Consider the following 11480-nt stretch of genomic DNA (forward strand, 5'->3'; position numbering starts at 1 on the left):
AGACACTTAGGTTGCTTCCACATCTTGGCTATTGTGAATGATGTGAAATGAACATAGGAGTGAAGATGCCTCTTTGACATTCAAATTTCAGTTCCTTTGTATATATTTCCAGAAGTAGGATTGCTGGGTCATGTGGCAATTCTATTTTTAGTTGTTTGAGGAACCTCCATATTATTTTCCAAAATGGCTGTGCTAATTTGCATCCCTACCAATGATGTGCGAGAGTCCCCTTTTCTCCACATCCTCTCTCAATCTTTTCTTATTCACGTTTATGATGATAGCCATTTTAACATATGAGAGGTGTCTCATTGTAGTTTTAATTCACATTTCCCTGATAATTAGAGATGCTGAGCAATTTTTCATATATTTATTGTCTATTATCTATATATTTATTGTCTATTATCTCTTCTTTTCAGTAATGTCTGTTTAGATCGTTTACTCACTTTAAAATTGTGTGGCTCTTTTAATTATCAAATTGTTTGGATTTCTTAAACATTTTGAGTATTAACTTATTATCAGATGCATGGTTTGCAAATATCTTTTACCAATTGGTATGTCATTTCTTTACTTTATTGATTCCTTTGTTGTGCAGAACATAAGTTTATGTAAACCTGTTCATCCATTTTTGCTTTTGGTACCTGTGCTTTTAAAGACCTAACCAATAAATCCTTGTCTGAATCAATGTCATGGAGCTTTCCCTTATTTTTCCTCTAGTAGCTTTATTTTTAGGTCTTAAGTTTAAGATTTTTATTCATTTTGAATTGATTTTTGTATATGGTGTAAGATAAAGAGTCCAATTTCATTCTTCTTGAATGTGGGCACCCAGTTTTCTCAGCACCATTTATAGAAGATCTGTCCTTTCCCCATTTGTGTGCTGGCACTGTTCTAAGCTCACTATCATGTTCCTTTGGTCAGTGTGTCTGTTTTTATGCCAGTACTTTGCAGTTTTGTTGAAGGTTTAGAAACAGGTTTCTCTCATTCATTCTGAGTGCCTGCTCCTCTCCTTCAACACACCTTTTCAGCCTCTTCAGGGACCACATTCCAGTATATGTATCCTCTGTGCTTTATATTGCACTGCTTTCTTATAAGCTCTCTTTTCCATGTACAAACATATATAATTACTCTAAAGTCTCTACTGTTGGATACCTCCTACTGTCCCTCCAGATCTGTTTTCCAACTTGATCTGTACCCGAAGTACTCCTGCATGAGTAATATGGGAACAGAAAACTAATATACATTTTTTTTTGAAAATTAGATAAAGGTTTTATTTTTGAAAGTGATTAGAGTCCTATGTTCAAAAATTACTTATGATTTACTGCTTGATCAAAATTAAAATGTATAACAATTTATAACTCAAACTGACAAATTGCTTTCTTAAGAACTCTCACCTTTATGTTATAGTTTTTCCTGTGGAGTGTTGGCAAAGAATGTAAAGTTGTATTGAGACAATTATATTTTTAAAGGAAGTTTCTATGTCTTGCTTAATGATATTGTATTAACTGAGTGGCAGGGCTCACTCCTACAGATCAGATTATAAAGAAAGTCTCTAAAGCCCTACAGATTAAAGGATGCCTATCTCTCCATATCACTTAGATACAGGAGGGCACAATGAAAATTTGAAAATAAATAGGCTGAGATTTGTGTGGCCAGTTTCCTGACATAAGCCCTCATGAGCACTAAAACTATATAGTTGGTAGAAATTGGGGATCACAGTAATTGGAAAATACTCTCACAGCAGCTGGTTTTTTCATCGTTCCTTTTGGATCCTCTGAAGTGGTCTGTTGTGGAAAGACTTGCCATTACATATTAAATGAAGTTGATTCCTCATGGGAGTCACTATTAATGTACTTTTGTTTACTGGAATCCATGAATCTAAGAATAATTTTCCAAATGACATAAAAATGTGAGGGATGATGCTAGTGGATTGATATGTATGACATTGACAGTCAGGGATAAGAATTTCCCTGGATATTCTGATACAGTGCTTGCTCTAACCTTTAAAATTGTTGCTTCCTCGCCCATTTTTTTTTTGAGAAAAACACCAAAAGAAGAACAAGATTAGCTAACTTACACAATGCAGGCAAGATCTATCATAAAATTACAATAATTAATGTGATGTGGCCTTGGCATAAGACTAAATGAAGAGATTAATGAAAAAGAACAGACTGTCAAAAGATAAACCTCATCTGTAAGGACATTTGATTTATGGCCAAGAGAGGCAGTGTGGGAGGAAGGTAGTCTTTCTAGTAAGAGGTTTGGGTAGTTTAGTAAGTCAGTGGAGAAAAATGAATCTCGATCCCTTTCTTAAATACAAAGTCATTTCAAGACTAAATATGAATGAAGGGAAGGGAGGGGGAATGGGAATAGGAAAGACAGTAGAATGAATTGAACATTTCTAATCTATGTGCATATATGAATATATAACCAATATAATTCTAATCATGTACAACCAGAAGAATGAGAAGTTCTACTCCATGTATGTATAATATGTCAAAATACATTCTACCATTCTACTATCATGCATAACTAATAAGAACAAATAAAAAAGTATTAAAAAAGACTAAATGTGAAAGCTAAACATTATAAACTTCTGGATGACAGCTTAGAAGAATTTATTCATGATCTTTGGGTAGACAAAAATTTCATAAAAAACTAAAACTTAAAAAACTAAACATAAAGGAAAAGATCAACAAGCAAGAGTATTTTTCAGCTTAAACCTTTTTTCCCCCTCATGAAGTTGTTGGGTTGTAGAGTAAGTGTATGCTTAGTTTTATTAAAACAAATCCACCCCGTTGCTTTCATAAATGGTTGCACATTTTCTGTCCTCCCAGCAGTGTATGAGAATTCAGGGCTTCTGCATTCTCATCAGCACTTGGTATTGTCAGTGTTATTAATTAACCATTCTGATTTGTCTGTCATTGCAAGTTCTTGTGATTTTAATTTGCATTTATGTGATAACTAATGTTATTGAACATCTTTTCACATGCATTTTGGGTTTGCAGGTCACTCAAATACCTTTCTTTAAGAAGTGTTTGTTCAAATACTTTCACTGTTTTTATTTGGGTTGTTTGTCATATAATCACTTTAAAAAAGTTCTTCATATATCCTGGATTCAAGTCTTTTCTTGAACATATGTAGAGCAAATATTTCCACCCAGTCCATAGCTTGCCTTTTCATCTTCTTAATGGTATCTTTGGAAGAATAGAATTAAAATAATGTAATGAACTTATGTTTATATTTTATCCTTTTTGTTTTCTGTTAGAGAAAGCTTTGCCAAACATAAGGTTGCACAGATTTTTGTACTGTTCTTTTTCCTAGAAACTTTATAGTTTTAACTTTCATATTATGCCTAAGAGTGATTTCAAATTCATTTTTCTGTGATATAAAGTAAGAACTGCAGTTTATAATTTTGCATATTGATATCTAGCTATTTCCATACTCTTTATTGATGAATTTATTCTTTATTAATTTACTCTCTGAATTATTTTTAATAAAAAAATTAATTGACTACATATTTTTGTATATATTTTTGATATCTATTCTGTTTATTGGTGTTTATATCTATGCCAGTATTATACTGTCTTAATTTTGTTGATTTATAATAAATCTAAAATGTAAGTCTTCCAACCTTGATCATTTGTGAGTTGTTTCTAAAATTGTTTTAGCTGTTCTAGGGTCTTTGCATTACATACATACATTACATACAAATTTTGGAATTAGCTTTGCAATAATTTTCTTTCCCTTCCTTCCTTCCTTTACTTTTTCTGGAAGTACAAGGGATTGAACCCAGGGATGCTCTATTACTGAACTACAACCCCAGCCCTTTTTGTTTTGAGATAGTCTTGCTAATTTGCCAAGGTTGGCATTGAATTTGCCATCTTCCTGCCTCAGCTTCCTGAATTGTTGGGATTACAGGTATAGGCCACTGGACCCAGCTTTAACATTGCAAATTTCCATAAACAAAATATCCTGTTTCAGTATTGATTTGGATCGTATCCACTATATAGACCACCTGGGAAAACCTAACATTTTAGTAATATTAAGTTTTCCAAGACAGAAGTTTAGCTTCTCTCCACAATTTATATCTTCTGTAATTTCTCTGAGCAATGTTTTCTAATATTCAAGGGAGGGATGCATATATTTTTATTAAATTTATCCCTGAGTATTTCATATATATGTATGCCCTTTTAAGTAATATGTTTATAAATTGAATTTTTTAGTTTTTCATGGATATTATGTGAAATCCAGTTAATTTTGCATTAATTCACTAAATTCACTTATTAGTGCATTACTTTAGTATTTTGCATATACAATTGTGTTGCCTGCAAAGGATAACTATTTTACTTTTTCTTTCTAATCTGTGTGATTTTTTTTCTTATCTTTTTTCTCTAACTACAGCCTCCCGTATAATGTTGAATGGGAGTGGTGAGAATGAGTATCTTTGCTTTAATTTTGATTTTAGGTGAAAAGGCCTTGGTTTTTTACCTTGTGTATAGTGTCAACTGTATGCTTTATATAGATGCTGTTTATCATCTTGGGAAGCTCTCTATTATTTCCAGAACACTGAGAGTTATTTTTTTTAAATCTTGAATGTTAGCAAAATTTTAAATGTTGATTTTTGTTTTATGTTTGTTTGCCTCTGTTGAGTGAGATATATGGTTTTTCTCATTTTTTTTGTTAATATGCTGAATTATATTGACTCATTTTTGCAAGATAAAATATGCTAGATATGCTGAATTATTTCCAGGTAAACTATCTTGCATTCTTGAGATAAGCCCCACTTACTCCCAATCCATTACTCTTTAATATATTACTGAATTTGATTTTCTAATAATTTGTTAAGGATTTTTATATATCTGTTCATGAAAGTTATTGGTCTGGGTTTTCCTATCTTATAATGTCTTTATAAGGTAGTTTGTGATGTGTTTTTTTTAAATTTCCATTTTCTAAAAGTTTGTAAAGAATTGTTATTTCTTTCCTAAAGGTTTGATAGAATTTACCAGTAAAGCCTCGATCCAATTTCATTTTTCACCCCATTGTCACTGTTGTGTTCCAGGATTTTATCAACTTTTCTCTTAGCTAATATCACTTCCTTCTTCTTCTGCTAGAATATTATGAAGCCAGGTACGATGGTGTACACCTGTAATCCCAGCCACTGAGGAGGCTGAGGCAGGAGGACTGTGAGTTCAAATCCAGCCTCAGCAAAAGCAAGATGCGGAAGCAACTCAGTGAGATCCTGCCTCTAAATAAAATACAAAATAGGACTGGGGATGTCTTCAGCAGTTGAGTGCCCCTGAGTTCAATCCCCAGTACCCTCCTGCAAAAAAAGAGAATATTATGAAAGAAATCTATGAAAGCATTGACGTGCAGATGTCACTGCCCTACTTAGAACAATGTCCTTGTTTGTTGGGTGTTGCCTTCACCTCTTATTTAACTCCTGCTGCTCTCAGAAGAGCACTCACGCTTCCCACAGTCTGTGTCCAGCTTTTCTCTAAACTGCCCTCCTCTCCACTGCTTCCTCCACATTGCCCTCTTAGATGTTCGTCGAGAATTCTGTGCTCTATAAATTTGGTGTTCTTTTTAATGCCAGTGAGTATTCTGGAGCATTCTATTTCGGCGGCTCAACTTTTCTCTCAAATGGTGCCTCATTTCGAAGGCTTCTCTGATCCCTACAGGCATAATTATGTAAAAATCCAGTTAATTTTGTATTGACTTTGTATCTTATTACTCTGCTTAATTTTCCACAAGGTGTTTCTCCAAGGCGTGTCCATAGATCCTTTCATGTATTTCTGCATGGCTGATGGTGGTGCTTTGTCCTAGTTTAATGTATATCTTCTTCATGACCCAGTTAAATCTCTATATTTTTTTCTATGACCTTAAAAGGAACTCAGAAAAAATTTTTGACATCTATTATTGATGCATGTCAAGGACTCTTGACTGTATTTGGATTAGCCTTATTGCAATCTCTTTATGTTTTATGCAATTTCTGACTTTAGAGGAAGGTGTTAAGAATTTTAGTCATGTGGTTCACATGACTGGTCCACATTTAGTATCTCTTTTCTAGACCTTTCTTTATTTTTCTGAGCCTTAAGTCCTGTTACAGTTACCTGTCCGTGTTAGTCCTCTTTGTATTGCTTTTGTTTCTGTCCTGCCTGTTCCTTCCTTCTCCACTGGGTTTCTGGACTGGCGTTTTGCTACATCATTATACCTCTCTTTCTCTAAGAGTTGTAATAGCATCATCTGTCAAAAAATTCACTATTACCAAGCATATCTTCTTGATCAGCAAACTGAGCATTTCATATTAATTAATGTTTGTTATCTTGCCTCTACCTGAAATGACACCTGCTATATCTTCTCACTTTTTTTTGGAACTAATCATTACCTTAAAACACAGCTCTACTAAGTGGATGACCAGATTCTGGATACGACCATTCCCAGTAAACTGTGTTCTGTTCTCTTCTGATATAACCTGTGGTTACCTCTGTAATTGAGAAGTGATTGTCATTCTGAAGGCGAGAAGTCTGTTTCAGTTCTGAAGTATAAATTTCTATAAATTTGCTCTTATTTTTCCTTTAGCTTCATAGAACAAATTATTTTTTGCCAGTATCAGAAATTTCTTTATGGATTTTAAGAACCTGTGAAAAATCATGCATTCTTCCATGTCTTCTCCTATGTAAACTGAAAGAAATCAGCCCTCTATTTCCTCTTTTCCTAATGCACTGTAATATTCTTAGATAGCCCCCTGTAGGTTAATCTGGCACTATTATCAGAAGTGATTTTTGTGACTGAGAGAAAGTGAAAAGTAGGGAGACCAATTAAAAAGGTCAGAGTTGTCAAATAACATATGGATAGCAAAATCTACAGGATTGGGCTAGCCTCACACCTACCATTTCAAGGCTAGGCACAGGAAACATTTTCCATTTTCTATAGCCTTACTGTTTTTGTATGGAGTCTCTGTTTTCATAAAGGCTCTCACATATTAATCTCCTCTTCCTTTCATGGTCTCTTGTCTCACTGGAAGTCCTCTAGGCAATATTCTATGCTGGTCCTAGGGGTGCCCCTTTACATTTTTCTGTGTTTTTCTCTACCTTCCCTAGCTCAGATCTTTCTGGACCATCATCAGGTTGGGTGGTTCCATTCCCCATGGCAGGAAGCCTCTTCTTGCTCTTGGCTGCAGGGCCTTTGCTCCCTCTTGGCAAGTTACTCTGGAGTATGCTGTTCAGAATATTCCCTCCTAGGGTTGTTCCCTGGGGTCTCAATAAAAGGAATAGAACTAGTTAGAAATTTGTTTGAAGAGGAGTCAGAAGTACTAATTGGTTTCTAGGTGGTAGAAACTTCACCTTCGATCCCTACAGACAGTGCTTGAAAAAGTACCCATTAAATACCCTGTTCTTGGGACTTGCCTGGTACCTTAAACTCTCACTTCTCTTGTAGGTCACCTTTCTTGTAGGTCAGTCATTACAGCTCTTTGGTAAGTAATGGCTAAGGATAGGATCAGGAAAGAGAGATCCATACTGGCTACATCTATCTATTAACTTTCCCCTAAGTTTTCCAAATCTGAACAATCAGCCTTCCTGGGGTAGAATTGTGCGCTGTCCATTTTAGTAGGAAAAATAAAAAACACAGGCAATATTCTACCTTGTCAGAAACTGATCTAGACCTTGGTGGAACAAAGGTGGAAAAGGAAGAAAGACCTTTTATGGAACAGGGCGAGGGAGGGATTAAGGATGTGAGAATTCCTCACTCCATCACAGGCAAACATTCATCTAGTCCTAGGTTAGAAATAGGTTCTTTGGAAGAGTGTTCCTCTGTGAAACCTGCAGGGTTTATGAATCCACCCCAATTACAAGTCCCTGACTTCTCTGGTTCCTAGACCCACTGCCTCTCTTTACCTGCATCCTTGATAGAGGTAGAAGATCTGAGTTTACTGGGTCAGATTTTTTCATAAGGCACCAGGACATAATAAGGAACAATTTCTGAGTCCCAAGAGGATAACTGAGACATCGACAATATTCTGGGGATAAAGGTTTAAGGAAGGGCAGTTTTGAAGATAATTTGAAGCAGATGTTCTGGTGATCAGAGCCACATCTCTTGACACTCTTATACTCTGGGGTTGCTGAGGGAAGTAACATGCTATTGGGAAGAAAGGAGGGAGCATTTTCTGGGAGGATATGGTGCTTTTAACTGGGTAGCTCCTGTTTGCTACACAGCATCCACCCATGGAGGTATCTGGTTTGTCTCTCAATTTTGAAAGTTTTTGTTATTCTTAAGCAGACTCCTCCCAAAGTAGTGTCTATTATAGTTCAGTGAAAACAATAATATTAAAAATCAAACTATTTTCAGTATTTTTGACAATGAATTTTTACATATTACCTCTCATTCAATTCCCTCCATGCCTTTTTGAGATAGATTCTAGTATAATCATTTTGCATGTGAGGAAAATTGAAGTGTCCTGATGCTCTTTTAAGGTCACACAGCTGACATTTGACATAAAAGGTGCCCTGAACCAGTATGTTGATTTCTTCTCGATAGTCTATTCCATGACACTAAAACTCTAGGTCCACTCATACTTTCCCGCCCACACACCTTCTGCCATCATTGCCTGGTCTCTTCGGCAGCTGTAGTTGAAGGCATGGGGAATAATTATATGTGGTTTCTCTTGGAGATAAAAAAGGAAACTTTCTTGGCCATTTTAAAGCTGTGTCATTTCTTTCTTGGACTTTGTTCCAGGCTGAGTTCTTTCCTTTATGCTTAGAGACCTCTTTTGCTGTCATTGAGGCTATAAAAATCAATCTGGCTGTACCTTTTTTATGCTTAGAATGTGAATTGGTGAAATCATTTATCTTACATTCCAAAGACTTCTCAGACCCGAGAACCAGGTATCTGTGTGTCCTTGTGTCTGTTTCTCACATGTGAGGATTGTGGTACTTGAGGTATTAAGATGTCAGAAAGACATAATCCCTAAGTCCTCCCTATTGGCCCTGTTATTTAATCCCTTTGTATTACCCTCTATGGCTGAGGGGCTTGGAGACATACAGGAGCCCTTGATTACACCCTGAAACAAAAACATGGGCTGGTGAAGACTCACACAAAGGCATGATGCTGGGTAATTTACTTCTTTCCAGATCTCAGTTTTCTAACCCATAAAATGATGTATTGAATGTGGCATATCCTGGGGATATGAATAATGTAAACTCTTAGTGTGAAAACATGAAGAGAAGAGCAGGAAGGCACATCTGCCAGTTTTCTTTCCTGTTCTCATGAAGGTGACTGTGATCCAGAATTCTTTGGCCGTCGTGGTGCTGTTGTTACCAAGAGCCTCTGTTTCCTGCAGGTCACCACAATGATAAACTTTGTGTCAACTCCAGTACAATATCACCTTGAAGGAAGGGAAAACATGGGAGGTTGTAGAGTCAGACAGACATGGTAATATTGGAAAGAGAAGCAAGGAAGAGCCGATCAATGTTGGAGTCATCAGGGAGCATGTTATTCGTTAGTCTTGGCATTCAAGTGAAGTTTGGAGGAGTAGGATGTCTCTAAACTAAGGGATTTTCTAATGTCAGATTTTTGGTGGTTCAGATGAAATTTAGTAGAATAAGGCCAGAGGATCAGCTGAGGTCAGTTTGATTTAATCAAACACAAGCATGCAGAATTTGGGAATATAAATTTCATGGGAATGATTTTTATTCAACAATTCCCGGGCATCGCCTTAAATTATATGGATTGTCCTGCATCCCACATGTTGTGGGATATGTAACCTGGAACCTGGTTTCTGAACTTCCTGTTCAATGTATTGCCTACCAACTTGCCTCTTCTGTGTTTGAAGATTTTGCAGAAATATTAATTGAACTGAAAATTATTTTTTACTTTCCCCCTGAGAATGATTGGGGAAATTGATGTGGGGGTGGTTGGTGGTGTAATGAGACCATGTATCTCGAGTTCCCAATTTCCCCATTATTGTGTCTCACCTGCCTGCTTTTCTTTGCAGAGGCCCTTTGTTCTTCCATGTGGGATGATGGCCGTGATTCTTTCCAACAACTCTCATCTCTTCCCACATACCTTTTTCTTGGTTGGCATCCCAGGACTGACTGCTGCCCACATTTGGATCTCACTTCCTTTCTGTTTCATGTTTTTCTTGGCACTGACTGGGAATGGCATCCTGCTTTTTCTTATCTGGACAGAGCACAGTCTTCACCAGCCCATGTTTTTGTTTCTGGCCATGCTGTCTTTTGTTGACCTGGTCCTCTCCCTTTCCACTCTGCCCAAGATGTTGGCTATATTTTGGTTTGATGCTACAGCCATCAGCTCCTACTCCTGCCTTTCCCAGATGTTTGTCATCCATGCATTCTCTGCCATGGAGTCAGGGGTGCTCGTGGCCATGGCTTTCGACTGCTTTGTGGCTATCTGTAATCCACTGCATTACACAACCATCCTGACCCCAGTTGTTGTCACCAAGATTGGGGGCCTGGTGGTGCTTCGAGGTGTGGGGTTGACCATCTTCTTTCCAAGCTTGGCTCGTCGACTGCCCTACTGTGGCTCGCACACGATTGCCTATACCGACTGTGAACATATGGCAGTGGTAAAGCTGGCCTGTGGGGCCACCACTGTGGACAACCTCTATGCTTTTACCGTGGCAGTCTTTCTTGGTGTCGGGGATGTGGCCTTTATTGCCTACTCCTATGGGCAGATTGTGAAGACTGTGATGCGTATTCCTTCACCTGAGGCACGTGCAAAAGCAGGCAGCACGTGCACAGCTCACGTCTGTGTCATCTTCTTCTTTTATGGACCAGGCTTTCTTTCTGTGGTCATGCAGCGCTTTGGGCCACCCACAGCCTCTGCTGCCAAGGTCATCCTTGCTAATCTTTACTTGCTCTTTCCTCCTGCATTGGATCCCATTGTCTATGGGGTTAAAACCAAGCAGATCCGGGAGCGGCTGTTCACAATTCTAGGCTCCAAATAGATTGATCCCACTTGAGTATAATTTTCATCAGCTAAACATCAGGGGCCAGAGTGGCCCTCTCCCATGGGGCAGAAGCCTCACAGCTCAGGTATACTGTCTGGTGGGGACAGTGAAGATAAAGGAAATAAAGTTATCTTTAGAGGCTGTAAATTGCAAAATAACTTCTGGATTCTGTGATGTTCAGCTATTAAGGAAAAAGACTAAGAAGGGCTGTTATATCTCAACTAATTATTAAGCAAGTAATTTTCTGATACCATTTTTATCCAAAAGCTTATAGTTTATTTGTGCTGATAATACAAATACATCAAGTAACTAAGAAACAGGACTTTGATGGATCGAGATTCAAGTGACTGAGGGGTTCAGGGAGAGAGGAACTGGATACCTATTTTGAGCATTGAAACAAACAGAGGACCTTCTGTCACACGGCACTCACACAGCCTGTGTATGGGAGTGAATAGGTCCTTGTTACCAGAGAAACTTTGGTGTTCGAGAAAAAAGAAATGCCAATCTATGAATATTT

The 11480-nt window shown here is 37.4% G+C and overlaps 1 protein-coding gene across 1 annotated transcript; it reads left to right on the forward strand.

Moving 5' to 3' along the window:
- Window positions 1-10126: 10126 nt before the first annotated feature.
- On the forward strand, window positions 10127-10960 carry LOC114078875 (olfactory receptor 52K1-like). Its single transcript, XM_027919927.2, has one exon. The coding sequence runs from the start codon at window positions 10127-10129 to the stop codon at window positions 10958-10960; it is 834 nt and encodes a 277-aa protein (XP_027775728.2).
- The last annotated feature ends 520 nt before the right edge of the window (window positions 10961-11480 follow it).

The sequence above is a fragment of the Marmota flaviventris genome, chromosome 9 (genome assembly GCF_047511675.1).
Source record: "Marmota flaviventris isolate mMarFla1 chromosome 9, mMarFla1.hap1, whole genome shotgun sequence".
NCBI classification, from domain to species: Eukaryota; Metazoa; Chordata; class Mammalia; order Rodentia; family Sciuridae; genus Marmota; species Marmota flaviventris.